The 17,035-nt window shown below is 53.2% G+C and overlaps 1 protein-coding gene across 2 annotated transcripts; it reads left to right on the top strand.

The window, feature by feature from the left end:
* The first annotated feature begins 5,759 nt into the window (after positions 1–5,759).
* SLC30A3 (solute carrier family 30 member 3) lies at positions 5,760–15,635 on the top strand. 2 transcript variants are annotated; one of them, XM_060651087.3, is made up of 8 exons: positions 5,763–7,130; positions 11,066–11,247; positions 11,723–11,869; positions 11,965–12,118; positions 12,715–12,913; positions 13,145–13,250; positions 13,508–13,642; positions 14,811–15,066. In XM_060651087.3, exons 1-8 carry the CDS (start codon positions 7,036–7,038, stop codon positions 14,957–14,959), a joined length of 1,167 nt encoding a protein of 388 aa, XP_060507070.1. In that variant the 5' UTR covers positions 5,763–7,035; the 3' UTR covers positions 14,960–15,066. The 2 variants fall into 2 exon arrangements, with proteins under 2 accessions (XP_060507061.1, XP_060507070.1); XM_060651078.3 differs by lacking the exon at positions 11,965–12,118 and having other exon boundaries at positions 5,760–7,130; positions 14,811–15,635.
* The last annotated feature ends 1,400 nt before the right edge of the window (positions 15,636–17,035 follow it).

Genomic DNA, 17,035 nt, shown 5'->3' with positions numbered 1-17,035 from the left:
CTCTTCTAACACCCAGCACAGTACCAGGAAGAACACACAATCCCAGAATCAGAAGCCTTAGACCTTGGTTTTGGCTCTGGCTCCAGTGAGCCGTGTGATCTTGAACAAGTCACTTAATCTCTGAGATTCTTTTCCCTCTTCTGTTAAAACCTGTGCCTCCACAGGGTTGATGTCAAAACCAAATTAGACTTGCTGTAAAAAGAACAGAAAAAAACAAAAACAAAAAATAACTATGCTAAAGAATGATTTCAAACTAAAACCTTTTCTAGAATCATTTGCCCTTAAGTCACTGATCTTATAGTTTACTATCTCACAGAGCCATTTGGTCTCTCCTGGAGAAAACCAAGAACCATCCCTTATTTACCCACAAACAGCTAAAGTTTTAGTCATATAGCTGGAATACCCATATACAGACAGACAGCAGACATTGGCATATTTATACCCAAAATATCATGCTCTTGAGCATATGCAGTGGGAGAGAGAGATCATCATTTGTCATACCCAGCCACTAGGTTCTAGAATTGTATAGTTTTTGAGCTGGAAAAGACCTTGAGTCTTAACTCCCATCTAATGCCTTCATTTTGTAATTGAGGGAAGTGTGGCCCAGAGAGAAGGATTGACTTGCTCAGAGTCAACCAGTAAGGTCCAGACCTAACCTAAGTCTTCTAAGTTAAGTGTCTGTGCTGTGACTGCTCCTTATACACACCAGCTCCCTTCTCACTTTAAAACTGAGGTCTAGAGAGAGATCAAAGTTGTAGTTGACATTCACCTCCCTTCATGATGTCAGGTAATGTCCTTCTTTACCTCCCTCCAATTGGAGGCTTGCTCACTTCATGTGCCCAGAAACATCATTGGCCCAGTTTGTTTGCCTGTCATCCCTGGGGCAGACAGCCTGGGGTGGGAGGTGGAGGGCTTCCAGCCAGAGAGGCTGCTGCATACCCCTGTCCTCTGTGCCCAGACTGCAGACCTAAGGGCAGACTGACAGAGCACAGCCACCTCACCTCTACAACTTTGATAGTAGTGTGTACCTCTTAGGGTTGTTAGGAGGACTAAATATTTAATTTGAACAGTGCTTGGCACATGGTAAGTGCTGTGTTGTCATTGTCATTGTCACCACCATCATCATCATCCTTTCCATCTGATCACCTCCCAATTTTGTAAAGAGAGAAGCTGGTTTTCATTTTGTTTCTGGGAAGAAGGGAAAACTCAAGATCCTTCCTCTAGGAAGATTTGCAAATTGTCATTCTATCCCCTTTCTATATCCTTCTCTCAGCCTCTTAGAACCCCATTTCCTTGTTTCCCTACGCAGTACCCTCATGCTGCCCTCTCACTATCCAAAATATCCCTGCCAGGGCTCCCTAAACAGTCAGAACTCTGAAATTACCTGTCTCACTTCTTCTCCTTCAGTATTTCTAATAAAAACTATTACCTCCATAAAATGAGCTCATCCCTAAGGGCTAGGTGGAAAGCAGCCTGATTAAAACACTATAATTCAGCGGTGCCTGCCTGGCTCAGTTGGTGGAGCAGGCAACTCTTGATCTTGGGGTTGTAGGTTCAAGCCTCATGTTGGGTGTAGAGATTACTTAAAAATAAAATCTTTCTTTTTTAATGTTTATTTTATTTTTGAGAGAGAGAGAGCATAGGTGGGGGAAGGGAAAGGGGACAGAGGATCTGAAGCAGGCTTTACACTGACAGCAGAGAGCTGATGCGGGGCTTGAACTCATGAACTGTGAGATCATAACCTGAGCCAAAGTCAGGCACTTAACCGACTAAGCCACTCAGGCACCCCAAGATTGCAGTTTTTAAATGGATAAGCAGAGAGAGGTGGTAAAGGTGATATTTGAATCAAGACCTAAAGCAGGTCCTCAGGTGGGTCATAAAGACATCTGACAGATTGCATTACATATAGATGAGGAAATGCAAAGGTCCTGAGGTGGAAGAATGCCTGGTATATTGTAGGACCCGCGTGAACGCCACAGTGACTGGGGAGGGAGGTGGGAGTAATATGAAATGAGACAAGGGGCCTATAGGGCTTTGTAGGCAATTGGAAAACCTTTGGCTGGTACTGAGTGACGTGAGGAGGTGATGGATCTGGCCTAGGTGCCTAGTCACTGGATTGAGACTAGATTGTAGGGCAATAAAGGTGGAAAAAGGAAGACAACCAAAGAGGCTACTGCAATAATCAAGAAGATAGATGATGGTGGTTTGGACCAGGGTGGGTGCAGGATTTGCTGACAGATTGGAAGTGGGGTGAAAATAGAGGCATCAATGGTGATTCTAAGGTTTCTGGCCTAAGCAAATGAAAGGACAGAGCCACCATGTTCAGACATGGGAGGACAGCTGAAAGAAAAGGTTTGGGATGGGGTGACAATCAGGACTTTGGTTTTATTTATTTTTTTTTTATTATTTTTTTTTTTTAACATTTATTTATTTTTGAGACAGAGAGAGACAGAGCATGAACGGGGGAGGGTCAGAGAGAGAGGGAGACACAGAATCTGAAACGGGCTCCAGGCTCTGAGCAGTCAGCACAGAGCCCGATGCGGGGCTCGAACTCACATACCGCGAGATCGTGACCTGAGCCGAAGTTGGACGCTTAACCAACTGAGCCACCCAGGCGCCCCTAGGACTTTGGTTTTAGACCAATGAAACTGGAGATGCCTATTAGATGTTAAGGAGGTAAGATCAAGTTGACATTTGGGTATTTGAGTTTGAAGTTCAATGAGAGATCTGGGGATCATCGTATAGATGCCATTTTATTTTTTTAAGGTCTTTTAATTAAAAAACTTTTTTAACGTTTACTTATTTTTGAGAGACAGAGAGAGACAGAGACAGAGCACGAGTAGGGGAGGGGCAGAGACAGAGAGGGAGATACAGAATCCAAAACAGGCTCCAGGCCCTGAGCTGTGAGCACAGAGCCAGACATGGGGCTTGAACCCGGGAATGGCGAGATCATGACTGAGCTGAAGTCTGACGCTCAACCAACTGAGACACCCAGGCGCCCCCTTTTTAAGTTCTTTGAAATAGAAAATTTCAAAAAAAAAAAAAAAAAAAAAAGAATGGCACAGTGATCCCCCATCTGCCTACCATTGAGCTTCAACAACCATTGTTTTCTGTGGTTTCTAGATAGTATTTTTAAGGCTTGAGACTAGATATCTCTACGGGAGTGTAGAAAGAGAAGAGGGTGACCAAGTCCTGGACCACTCCAGCATTAAAGGGTTGAGAAGATGAGGAACAAGCAAAGGAGACTGAAAATAAACAGCCAGTGACGTAGGAGAAAAACCAGATTAGGGTACCCTGGAAGCCAAGTGAAGAAACAATTCCCAAATAAAGGTGTAATTACAGTCTGATAAATGCTGAGGAAGAAAACGAAGTGTGCAGTGAGAATGTGTAACATGAGAACTAACGTAGGCTGGGGGTCAGGAAAGTCCCCCCGGAGGAGGTGACATTTAAGCTGCAGCCCTCGTTCATCCTGTCTATCTTCAACTAAAATCCTGCTTTCTCCAGCTTTCTTCCACTCCCAACAACCAGCTCCTTTTTCCTGGGATGGCTTTATCAAGGACTGTGTGTCAGCCACTAGGGGGCGCTTGGGACACCGTGATGAGAAAGGTAATTCCTGCCTTTAGGGAGCTTGTATTCTAGTGAGGAGACGGAGGAGCAAATCATTTTGTTTCAATGTGCTGAGTGCTGCCAGCACAGAAGCACAGCAGCCCTTGAGAGCACCGGAAAACAGCACATAACTCAGCCTGGTGGGGAAGCCCGAAAGGCTTCCTGGAGGTAACACCTGAGCAGAATTTGGATGCCCTCTTAACCTCTGCCCATACCATTCAGCCTGGCTTGGACCTTTCAAGTGTTAATTAACCCCTTGCCTGCGTGCTTGGATTCCAAATCTCGTCTGAGATCTCAAGCCCAGCCTAAATCCTGGCTTGAGGGCTGGACTTTGCTCTCTTTCTCTCTCAGTATGAACTGGTCCAGGCTGGGTTCCCTGAAGCCGCCTTCTGACCCGTTCTCCCACCCTCTGCTCTACCACTGACCTATCCTCCTGGGAAGTTCCAGGGGTTCCTGTCTCCTTCAGCCCTTTGGGCCTCAAAGTGGCCTAAGGAATCTCCTTAGGGAAAATTGATACCTGAGGCAGGACAGGACAGACATTAAGAACATGTGGGTAAATCAGTAACCAAAGACTGCAGAATAGAAATCTCTTGCAATCAAGTTAAAGCCAGGAGGGGGAGGAAATGCACCTATCTTGTTCACCAGGACTCCTCAGTTACCCTAACAAAGTACATGGCAAGAAATAAGTGTTCAGTAAATGTTGAATGAATAGTTCTTACAAGATTTCAGTTCCTTACAGCCAGCCCTAAGCTGCCCTTCTAACCCCTGCATAATTTTCCTAGCTCCTAACCAGGTGTAGAATGCCTTTCTCAGACCTGGCATTCAAGAGGACCCTTTGCAAAGATTTTCATAGGGCCACTTGATGGCTCTTTGAGAAACAGGTGCAAGCAGTCTCTTTCGCTGCCAGGCTTTTCTTGCATAAATTTCCAAGCACAGGCAACTGTTGGTATTCTCCCCGCTGGTGCCCTCGGTTTCTGGAGGCGGCACGTTCCAAGGCCCAACACCTAGGGAGCCGCGCGGCAGAGGGCAGCCCTGTAATCCACCTGCTCCCACGCTTCTTTCCCCGCCGCCTGCTCGCTCCCTGCCCTGTGGCGGGGCGGGCGTGTGCCGGCGTCTGCGCCCCCTCTCGGGAACCCGGGACTGCTGTCTGCGCACTGTGGACTGCCCAGGAAGGGAAATCCCCCAGAGGAAGCCATTGTTGTTAGGTCCCCTGTTGTCGTCATCTGCTGAGGCACGGCTAGAAGAAGCCCCTTCCCCGCCCAGGGGTCCGCTGTTTTTCCCCATTCTCGAGCTTGCCTGCCCCGGCTGCTTCGGGTGAGGCTACAGCATCCCATCCCTGGAGTGCGCGGTGGCCTTTCCGCATCCTACTTCCGGGGGGGAGAGGGGGGGTCTCAGAAATGGGGAAGCCCCAGGCCCGATTCAGAGTTTTGAAAACCGACGGCGCCAAGAGGGACGTGCCAGGGCCCTGACCCAGGTGGGCTGGGCTTGAGTTCCACCCCGCTCTAACAAGGACCTACAAGGTGACCTTGGCTGGTGGCTTCCCCTCTTGCTATCTCAGTTTGCACCCCCACGACCTTAAGAAGGAGCTGAGGCCCCACTCCTCTAGGGGAGGTTGGAGGGAGAAAGGACCCCCACCCTCACTCGTGGGCTTTGGCCTGGGCCTTCCGTGGGGAGTCTGGGGGAGGGTGCTCTGGCCCTCGGCGCGGCGTGGGTGGAGACGCGGCGCTGAGGGCTAGTGCAGACCCTTTGGTTCTAACGTTCCGCACCGTTCCCCGGAGCACTACGCTCCCTTAGCGCACGCCGCCCGCAAACCTTGGCAAGGGCCTCACTCTCCCCCGCCCGAACAGCCAGCCCGCCGCCCAGCTTGCCTAATCCGTTCAAGCCTCACCTCCTCCGCGAAGCTCTCCCGGGTTAACCCCATCTCTTCCAACCACTCTATCTGGCACGTGCTCCTGATGTTTGTTTGATGGTTTATTTGGGGGTGTACACGCGGTCGCAATGTTTGGGATAATAACGGGGCTAGGTGTCTATTCCCAGAACCCTACATGACGGACCCCCCAGTGTGTTCTTCATGAAGGGTGCCCATTGATTAATGGGTTTCTCTGCCGGACTCACCAACCACTCCCACCCTCCACGCTTCCCCTTCCAAGCTCACTTGTCTCCCTCCTCCTCCAGACTCTTCACAGAGTGTCACAGCTTGGAGGGCACACTGCAATCCCCACCCCCATTTCATCCTACAGTGGCCGCAGGTGTGAGGGGCAGAGAGCATTGAACGGTTGAAGGTTTGACTCCAGGCTTGGCCACCCACTTTGCTGTAAGTCACTCCTTCCCCTGGGGCTTCTGTTAAAATGAGGCAAAATGAGGTAATGCCCAGCCAGGTGCTAGGGATTCAGAGGTAAAGAATCACCTGCTGACAAGCTGCAGCTTCCCTCCAAGAACAGTGGCTTGTGACCAGAGAGGTGGCATGGCTCCTTCCTCCTCCGGTTGCCCCAGCCTGAGTGACAAGACTGCGACGCGCGCTCTCTTCAGTCGCCAGCTCAGCGCCCTGAACTGGAGAGGGAAAGAGGAGGGGGCTCCAGTCCCAGCCTTTTATTCACCAGCTGCATGACCTTAGATGCTTCTTCCTCGGCAACTCAGTTTACTCATCCGAAAAATAGGGATAGTAATGGATTGGAGGAGAGCAGGAAGCTTGTCACCCAATGTCTCTATAAAAATAAATGATAATGAGCGGCACAGTGCTTGGCAGCAGATTTTGCTTACAAATTCCGACCCCACATCCTCCACAGAGGGGTTTCTGGCCGCAGTCCCTGGAGTTCTCCCGGATGTGTCACTGCTCACCCCACACTTTCTGGTTCTCTCGAGCTGGGTAATAATGGACCCACACCTGTTTCTACCTCCGTGTGGGGGGCTGAGCGACGACCCCGTGCAGGCTTGCAAGGGGGGATGTTCCTTAGAAGACGGTTGTTCTGGAGGTGCCTAGGCTTGTGGAACACCGCTCGGAGCCGGCAGGCGGAGCTTGGGTGGGGGCGGGGCTAGTTTACCCAGGGGGTGGGGCTATAGAGATGAGGCGTTGTCTAGAACCCTGCGGGGGCGCAGAGAGCTCGCGTCGCCCCCACCTGGCTCTGGCGCCTGGAAATGGGGCCTTGGCAATGGGGCGGGGCTCCGGGGGGTGAGGCTCAGGCTTGGGGGAGAGGCCCGGGAGCCTGAAGGCGGGGCTTGGGGAGCTCGCCCCACGCGGGGCGGGGCTCCAAAGGCCGCGGGATCTGCAGTTCGGACTCCCCGCGCCACAGCCGCTGCAGTTCCCTCCACTGTGGTGGCCCCGCGGCCCTGCGGGGAGTCCGGGGGTCGGCTGGACGCTCGGACTTGGTGCAGAGCCGGCCCCGCCTCTCCCTTCTTCAGTGGGGCCTAGACGGTCGGGGCCGCGGTGACATGGAGCCCTCTCCTGCCACAGGGGGCTCGGAGACCACTCGCCTGGTGAGCCCCCGGGACCGCGGCGGCGCCGGTGGCGGCCTGCGCTTGAAGAGGTAGGACAGACCTGGGCCGGCCCTCGGCCCGGGGGCGCCACCCTCATGCCATCCGTCCATTTCGTTTGTCTCTTTCTCGGCGCGGCCCCGGCTGGCCGCCCGGGCGCACCGCAACTCCCTCAGCTTCTCGGCGCCCGGCCCTGTCCTCTCCGGCTACATAGCCAGCACCCCCCGACCCTCCCAGCAGCCTGCTTTGCCTCCTCCCGGCCACCTTCTTTTTCTCGGTCCCGCAAAACGACTCCCCGGCCGGTCCCCCAAGCCTCCGGACCTCTCTGCCGCCCTCGCCGCATCTGACTTCTCCGCGAGTAACTGCTCCTCCGTCGGGCTGGAGTCCGCGCCCGGTGCCCCGATGTCTGCATTGCTCCAGGGCCCTGGCAGTGGGAGCACCTCGCCTCCCAGGCTTCGGAGCCCCCGCTGCAGGCCCCTGGCCCTTCCCTCCGTGCGCCTCGGGGCGCCCCCTCCAGCCATGGCCAGCTGTGCGCACCCGGGCCATGGGCCCGGGCTCCACGGCGGTTCTTCCCGGCCCCTGGGGGGCGGCGGCCGCCGGGAAGCGAGGGGGTGGCAGGGAAGGAGCAGGTGCGGTCTGGGCGGCAGGGGGTATTCCCGGCTCCGCACAGACGGGGCCGGGGGCGGCGAGGTGTGAAATGAGGCGCGCGGAGCGGCCGGGACAGCGGGCCGGGGGCGGCCGGAGAACCTCCTCCGCGTCCCGCCGGCCTCCCGCGCCGGGCGCCCGCCAGCTCTGTCCGCCTTGTCCCTCAGAGCGGCCGCGCCAGGCCCATCCTGGCCACCTCCACTGGCCATTTTGTCTGTTGGCTGACCGTCCGTTTGTCTCGGAAATTTGACAGGCTCGCCGGCTTTTCCTCTTTCTTCATTTCTCATAATCGTTCTGTTTCCCTCCGAGCACCTTTCCCTTTGTCTCTGATGTGATGCCTCTGTGTGTTTCTCGCTCTTTCCCTGGGTGGGGGCCATAAACCTGAGTGGGTGGGGGAGTGGATGAACAGAAGGGAGGACAGACTTCCCGTCTGACTCCTTCCTGCAGGGGCCTGCAGACGTGGGCAGCTGTGGGGACTCCAGCCCAGGCACTGGCGTCTCTTCACCTATCCTTTTGATTCTGCTTCAGGCCTTTGTCCCCTGCCCACACCCGCCCCCTCTAACCCTCCCCTCTACCCCACTATTACTTGTTGTTTGTTGGGGGTTTCAGAGGGCCAGCAAGAGAAAACTGCCTTGCCTTTCCTTCTCTCTAAACAGCATGTAGACAACCCCCCCGCCCCAATACCCACACCAACAATGAAGCTTCTTTTTTTTTTAATGTATTTTTTTTTAAGTAGGCTCCACGCCTAATGTGGGGCTTGAACTCATGACCCTGAGATTAAGAGTCGCATGCTCTAACGAGAGAGCCAGCCAGGCACCCCAACAATGAGGCTTCTTTAGTGCCCAATTCATGCATAACAAAAGGGAGCAGCCTGTTGATGGGTGGCTACCTTGATGACTAGCTACTCTGTGCCTTACAAAAAAGGCATCTTGCCCAGTGCCCCAAAGCCACGCAGCCTCTGCTTGCTATCCAGACCCGCATCTTGGACTCCCAGCTCATTTTCATTCTCATATGACCATTAGTCACCAAATCCTGCAGTATTTTCTGAAAGAGGCTCTTCCCTACCTACCTACCCCTCCCCTAAAGTTCTCTGGAGGGGCTCTGTGGCTTGATCTATTCTGGATCCTTCCATCTCCTCTCCTCTCTCCCTCCCAGGCTAATATACACCAGCAAGGTCATCTCAGGGCTAGGGAAGGTATATGAAATCAATCAGTATATCTCCCTTGATGTTCCTTTGAGCCCTCACTTTCCTCCTCAGCCCTTGCCCTGGCTCCTGACACTTAAAACTCCCAGCCACTTATCTTGTCATTGGCATTCCATGTGTCTGGAGCCCCTTCTTCACCTAGGTCTCGTGTTAAACATCTCTCCCTCTGTGACGTTCTCCTCACCCCCATTACAGTCCATCATTCCCTGCCTGGTGCTCCAAAGTCCTTTGTTCATAAATCCCCCTGGTCCAAACCCCTCCTTGCCTAGTAAGTCATTTGTGACACATCTATCTCCCCCACTAGACTGGGCTTCACTATGTGTGCACTGCCTGGCCACCAGAGTCCTGGGCACTCAACTATGTGTCTACCTCATTGAAGAATGAGGATGGATTTCAAAGCCACCCTCACCTCCTTGTCTCCTCTGGAAACACACCCAGAATCATACACACCAAGATTCTAAGTCTTGGAAGAAAATTCCGAGAAACTAATCTACCTGCCAGCACTTGAGTTTTCCCTACAAGCACCAAATGTCCCCCCCACCTCCCTCACACCTCAGTTCACCCACTTGGCAGAGCTCTCCCTAGCCAGAAGGCCCCAGGCATCCCTCCTCACTTTACTGCTGTGATCACATTTCTATCTGGAGCCTTCATTTTCACTCATGGGTATTTTTGTCACACCTCCATGAGTATTTCTAGGACTGTGTTTTCCAGTTAGGTTCTTTGTTCTGTGGAAGGTTCTGGCCTTGTTGGGGTTCAGGTTGGGTAGTACTAGGGTTGAGAATTGAGCCAGAATGAGCCTAAAACTCAGCCTGAGCTCAAGCTCTGGCATCCCAGGTGAGGACCCAGCCCCGTTCACTTATCAAGGGAGGCTTATGGCACCGTACAGTTAAGGCGGCCTCCACTGGGCATTTATGGTCAGACTGAGGTCCAGCTAACACGTAGCAGACTCCAGATCCACCGCTCCTACCACTGCCTCCCCATCCACAGCAGTCTGTCCTTCGTCCTCCCCATGACAACCTCAGTGTGGAATCCGGCCACTAGTTCTCTGTGCCTGGATCCTCAGACTTTTTGGGTCCCAACATTCCACCTCCTCTCTGTTTCTTTCTTTCTTTCTTTCTTTCTTTCTTTCTTTCTTTCTTTCTTTCTTTCTTTTTTTTTAATGTTTATTTATTTTTGAGAAAGAGTGTGAGTAGGGGAGGGGCAGAGAAAGGGGGAGAGGGGATCCAAAGCGGGCTCCACACTGACAGCCTCGAACTCACAAACTGTGAGATCATGACCTGAGCTGAAGTCAGACACTCAACCGCCTGAGCCACCCAGGCGGCCCTCCACTCCTCTCTTAAAGGGCCACATTTCAGCTGCATGTCTAGATAGAGAAGGTGAAGGATCTGGAGTGGAGGCACGAGGAGATGGGTCTGGGAGAGAGGCACTCAGACCAGGATCACGTGCTTCGTCTGGCCTCACACTTTGACACCACCTGGTCATATTGCCTCTGCTTGGCATGTTCACCCTGTCTCTGTCAACACCTTCCCTATCCTTCAAGGCCCTTCTCTTGGTGCCTCCTTCAGTGGTTTCCCTGGTTTCTCTTGGACTCCTCTACCCCTCTATCCTCTGAGCGCTGATAGCACTTTGTTTTAACTGCTCTGATGGCGATAGCTACCTTCTGCTACATATCATAGTACTTAGGTACACATTTGTTCACCAAAGGCTCCCAGAGATCAGCATGATCCTGCTGACTTTGTGTGCCTTATGGTGCCTATCAATTGGTTATGGTGGAGTCGGCTCTCTACCATGAACTAGCTGTGTGGCCTCCATGTGTCCTCTCCCTCTCTGAGCCTCAGACTTGTAATTTCTGTAATAAAATGTTAGACTAGACTACCTCTATGGTGCTTTGCAGCTGTGAGATTCTGTGGCTCTGCGTATGAAAGGAAAAGGGCAGCTGGGATCCGAGCTGTTTGCTTAGCCCCCATCCCTCATGTGGCCCTCTGTCCCTGAGGCTCCCGGGTTTGAGCAAGCCTGGGACAGACAGAGGGAGTGCGGGGCCATAGCTGATGAAGGCCCTCTGGGGGACTGAGGGCCTGGGAGTGAGGAACAGATTCAACTGTAGCCAAGCCCCAGGTTGAATTGTGCTGCCTGCCTCAGTCTCTTCACAGAGCCCTCGGAGCCCCTCCCTGAGGAACCTAAACCTGAGGAGATGCCCTTCCACCATTGCCACAGGGACCCCCTGCCCCCGCCGGGCCTCACCCCCGAGAGGCTGCAGGCGCAGAGGCAGCTGTGTGCGGCCTGTGCTGTGTGCTGCGTCTTCATGGCCGGGGAGGTGGTCGGTAAGTTGGAGAGCAGCTCCTCCGACCCCATCCTCTCGACACCTGCCTCGGCCGCTCTCCACCCAGAGAGAGCATCCCAACAATATTCCTGGGTGGACAAGCAATGGAAGGGATGGCTGGGGTGGGAAGTTGGGTGCCCGGGGCTCAGGAAGTGGGAGAGGGTGAGGGATAGCACCGAGGGGTATTTAGGGCGAGGTCTGGGGGGCAGAGGGCCAGGGCTGGCCTCTCGGCATTAGTTAGTCTTTTTAAAGTCCTATTTTCTTGATATCAAAATGTGTCATTATAGGAAAAGTAGAAAACGTGGGTGAGTGAAAAGAAGGAAATAAAAACTCCCTGTAATCTCATCCTCAGGGAAAAACACGGTTCACATTTTGGTGCACGTCCCCGCAGTATCTTTCCGTGCTTGTACACACACTACCACGGAGCATGATATCTTCCAACTGGACCCAGACCGTCCATTGCTTTGCCCTTGCAGGTGGGTATTTGGCGCACAGCCTGGCCATCATGACAGATGCAGCCCACCTCCTGGCGGATGTGGGCAGCATGATGGGCAGCCTCTTCTCCCTTTGGCTCTCAACCCGTCCAGCCACCCGCACCATGACCTTCGGCTGGCACCGCTCAGGTAAGGCCCTGCGTGGCCCAGTGAGCCTCTGATCTTACCAGAAGGTACCTCCTAGGGTCCCGGGCGGGTCTCTGATAGCTTGTCTCCCCCTGCAGAGACTCTGGGGGCTTTGGCCTCCGTGGTCTCCCTCTGGATGGTCACTGGCATCCTCCTGTACCTGGCCTTCATCCGCCTGCTGCACAGCGACTACCACATCGAGGGGGGTGCAATGCTGCTGACCGCCAGCATCGCAGTCTGTGCCAATCTGCTGTACGTTCCAGCATGGAGCAGGCACCATGCGGGGTTCAGGGCAAGGGGTCCTCCTCCAGGGTGGGAGAGCTGGCTCTCTCCCCTCCCCAACAGGCATGCAACACGCACACACGGTTCTCAACTGTCTGCCCCAGGGCTGCCTGAGAACAGACAGGAGAGAGACCTAGACGTCAGAGTCAGCGGACATTTATGAAGGGCCTACTGTGTGCCAGCTGCTCTGCGGGGGAGCTTTCATCCAGTACTGTCTCATTTAAGGCCCACAACCACCCTATGAGGTAGACTGTGTCACCCTTAGCGTACAGTTAATGAAATAGGTCCCAAGAAGTGGTCGGGTGACTTGCCCAGGCCACACAGCTGTTCAAGTAGCAGGGTCAGGATTTGAATCCCTGTCTCCTGCACCATGTACAGTATTTTTCCCCCCAGGCTGCACGATTTGTCTCTCTTATCCAATGCTCTCTTCTCCCCCGGGTTGGGAAAACAGGGAGACAATAGGTGGAGAAAGGGCTCCTGGGGAGGTGAGTTGGAGAGCCATGGAAATAGGGCAGAGGAGGCCAGGAACAGGCCACCTGGGCTGAGCTGCTCTGCTTCCCCCTCAGAATGGCCTTTGTGCTGCACCAGGCCGGGCCCCCCCACAGCCACGGGTCTAGGGGGGCGGAGTATGCACCGCTGGAGGAGGGGCCGGGGGAGCCCCTGCCCCTGGGGAACACCAGCGTCCGGGCAGCCTTTGTGCATGTGCTGGGGGACCTCCTGCAGAGCCTTGGGGTACTGGCCGCCTCTGTCCTCATCTACTTCAAGGTACTGTGCGCGCAAGCCTGCCCCAGCCTGCCTTCCCCAGCTCCACATCCGGCCCCTCCTTCCCAGGACCCTTGGCCTCCCTCCCCGCCGACTCCCAGCTCCCCAGGTCACGGTCCGTTCCCCTTTAGCAGGGCTCTCAGGGGCCTCTCGGGTCCTGTCTTTCCAAGACACCCCTAGATCTTCCACTGGAATATTCCTGCTTCCTGGGCTTAGAGATCTCTTTCTCTATAGCCTCAGTACAAGGCAGCTGACCCCATCAGCACCTTCCTCTTCTCCATCTGTGCCCTTGGATCCACAGCTCCCACCCTCCGAGATGTTCTTCGTGTCCTTATGGAAGGTAAATCAGATGCCACTCTCCCTGCCCAGGGCCCTCTCTGATCTCCCTCCAGCTCTGAGCCACCTCTCTTCCCTGAAGAGAATGTTGGGAGAAGGTCTGGGCCCTGGGGCCTATTGCTAGAAGGAGGATTCAGGCACCGGGGGAATTGTGGGGGTTAATGGTAAGCAGGTACAGGGTAGGGGAGGTAGAGTCTGGTGGGGGGGCTGTCTTTGGGCAGGAGTGGCCCTGGCAGTAAGCATGGCGGGTGCTGTTTGCAGGTTCCCCCCGAAGTGTGGGGTTTGAGCCCGTGCGGGACACGCTGTTGTCAGTGCCAGGAGTCCGGGCAACTCATGAGCTGCACCTGTGGTCCCTTACGCTCACTTACCATGTTGCCTCCGCACACCTGGCTATTGGTGAGTCCTCACTGACCCTAGCCAGTTACCTCCTAGAAACAGTCCCCCATCTCCCAACCCCATCCCCCACACTCCCCTTCCAAACCTAGGGAGGTAGCCTGAATTGCTGTTTCTGTCTCTTTCTTGATCTCTCTCACACACACATGCATGTTGGAGACAAGGAACCCTGGACAGGGTGTTCTGGAGGGGAGGTTTCCCCCTCTCTGAGGTAGTGCAGAGAATCAGCAACCCTTTAAAAGATCATTAGTACCTGGGTGGCTCAGCGTCCGACTCTTGATTTCGGCTCAGGTCATGATCTAACGGTTCTTGAGATTGAGCCCTGTGTGGGGCTCCACAATGAGAACACAGAGCCTGCTTGGGATTCTCTCTCCCTTTCTCTCTACCCCTCTCCCTGCTCATGCACACACACACACACACACACACACACACACACACACTTTCTCTCTCTCTCTCTCTCTCTCTTTCAAAACAAATACATAAACTTAAAAAAAAAAACAGATTACTAGTACCAATAGGTCTAGTGACGGGGCACAATTAGGTAAGTTATGACAATGGGGTAACATGGAACTATTCAAAATGATGATTATGAACACTGTATGGCAACTAGGAGAAATGTTTATGGTATAAAGCTAAGAGAAAAAAGCTGAATGTAAAATTATATCTACATTATGATTCAACTATTAAAAATATATATGGTGACTCACAAGCTGACAAAGGATTTTTGAGTTTCTTCCAGATGCAAGAAGCAATCAGAGACATGCAATTTGGATGCCAAAAATATTATACTTTGTAGGATAGTTGATGGTAACTCTAGGGGGACAATGGGAGAAAATATTTAACATCTGGATTGTCTTGGAAAGTCGGGTACTATGGCTGCTGAAACATACAGCTGCGTGTTAATAGTCAAAGAGCAGAGGAGAATAGAAAAATAAGAATGGTTTGGTGTTTTAGCCTGGTAGCATGGTTGATTAGGGGGTGAGTCTCCCCAACCTTTTCTTTGGCATTTTTATGCTGTTCATACAATACAGAAAGAAAATAAAGCTTCTCATTCAAACCTGGCTTTAATGCTGTGCAAGCCATTGGGTCCCCCTTCACCCGGCCTTATCTTGGCCCCTGCCTGATTCCCGACTCCCCTGGGAACCTGCTGCCTCTTATCACTCTCCCACAGACTCCACGGCCGACCCTGAAGCTGTCCTGGCTGAAGCCACATCCCAGCTCCACTCCCGGTTTGGATTCTCCAGCTGTACCCTGCAGGTTGAGCAGTACCAGCCCGAGATGGCCCAGTGCCTGCGCTGCCGGGAGCCCCCCCAGGCCTGAGCCGAGGCCCTGCCCTCACCCCACTGCCAGGCCCTGGCTCAGCCCTGGACTCTCAGTACCTGCCTCCCCGCTCTCCGAAAAGGGACAGAACTGGGCCCATACCCCTTCCTCTCTCCCTCCTTCCACCTGCCGGCACCCCAGCCCCCAGCCCCAGTGGGCAAGACCAAAGTGGGTGTGGGGGGCGGGCAGGAGTCAGGCTGAATGGGAATCAATTGGTGGGGGTGTGTAGAAGCCCCTCAGTCCCCACTCTATGGTCTGGGGAGCACAAGCGTCCTCTCCATGCAGTTCATTTGTCTGTGTGGCAGGCTGGCTGGCTGGCTGGCTGGGGGCATCTGCCTGTCTGTGTGCTGTTGGTGTGCCTATGCCTGGGGGAGGTCAGCAGGGGCCCCCTCCCCACGTGGCCCTCGCTCTGTCTATGCAGGAGCCCCAAAGCCCGCACTTTGTCCGTGTGTTCTAGCCCTGTGGTTTTGTCTCCGTGTGTGTGTGTTTCTTGGTGCTGTGGCCTGTGTGTCTCTGTGCCTATGTGGCTGTGCTATAGTCTCTCTGAGTCTGCACCATCCATGTGTCCTTTTGGGGGTCTGTCTGTCCATCCCTCTGTTGGTGCTGTGCCCTCGGCTATCCCAGAGAGAGGGAGGACTCCGCTGCAGCTCCACCAATAAACTTGTGTCTAACTGCATCTCTCAGCCCTTGTATTGACTCCTCAGGAGGGTTTAAAGGAATCATGAAGCCACAGTGACCTTCCTTCCACAGCCCTCCCACCTCCTACCCAGCCCCTCCACCCTCTCTACCCTCCAATATCCATTCCCATGTAGGCTAAAACCCTCCAGTCCTTTTGTTACCTTCCCTTACTTCACAGCCTGGGTCGCTGGCTCAGGGAGAGGCCCCACACACCACGGGCCTGGTTGCAGGAGAAAGTTGGGAGGCAAGGAGCCAAGGGATCTTGGAGAACAGTTCCTAAAGACTCCTGCAGGCACCATGGCCTCAGGCTGGTCATAGAGAAGCTTTGTCCCTTCGGGGGAGAGTGGTTGGACCACATGCTGCTGTGGGCCTAGTTCCTGAGCTGTATAAGCTGTCAGGGGGAGAGGCCCTCATCCTGAGACCAGTTTTGGGCTGTGGACACCAAGCACCTCTTTTTTAAAAAAAAAATATTTATTTTGGGGAGAGCACAAGTGGGGGAGGGGCAGAAAGAGGGGGACAGAGGATCTGAAGTGGGCTATGCGCTGACAGGCTGACAGCAGAGCGCCCAATCCAGGGCTCGAACTCAGGAACTGCAAGATCATAACCTGAGCTGAAGTCAGACGCTCAACCGACGGAGCCACCCAAGCACCTCTTTTACAATTATCCTCCCTTTGCCTTTAAGAATCATATATGTATTATTGTTGTTGTTGTTTATTTTAGAGAGAGAGCATGGGTGGGGGAGAGGGGCAGAGGGAGAGAGACAGAGATGGAGAATTCCAAGCAGGCTCTACAGCATGGCGTCTGATCTGTCATGGGGCTCGATCCCACAACCATGAGGTCATGACCTGAGCCAAAACCAAATGTCAGATAACCAACCAAGCCACACAGGTGCCCCTAAGTATCATATATTTAGACAGATTTAGTCTTATAAACCAAACTTAAAGGATTATTATTACTATTAAGGCCTCCCTTAAACTTAAGGGATTGTGGATTTTCTCTTTTAAAAATCACACTCTTTGTGCTTCGATTTTAGATCTAGTGCATTGGATCAGCAGTTCACACCTTGCGACCCTAGGTTAATACAATTCCAGCCTGAAGCAAAGAAACAGCATTTTCATTAGCCCGTGCATATTTCTGCAAGGCTTTCCTCCGCGTAATGGAAATACTTTATTATAAAATGATCTTTCTTTTATTATTATAAGAGCAATATATGATTGCTTTAAGAGTCCAACAAAGGAAAAGTGTATAAAGTAGAAAGTGAATGTTTCCCCTATTATATTACTCCCAGAGGTAACTGCTCTTCAGTTTGGAGTCTCTCTGCCCATATTTTTATGTATGGACCAACAGTTCTATGTAATAACATAGATGGGATCACTTTATAGGTGAGATCACATAACC

Source organism: Panthera onca, chromosome A3, assembly GCF_046562875.1.
Source record: "Panthera onca isolate mPanOnc1 chromosome A3, mPanOnc1 haplotype 2, whole genome shotgun sequence".
In the NCBI taxonomy this organism is placed as follows: Eukaryota; Metazoa; Chordata; class Mammalia; order Carnivora; family Felidae; genus Panthera; species Panthera onca.
This window is presented reverse-complemented; position numbering and strand designations above follow the sequence as displayed.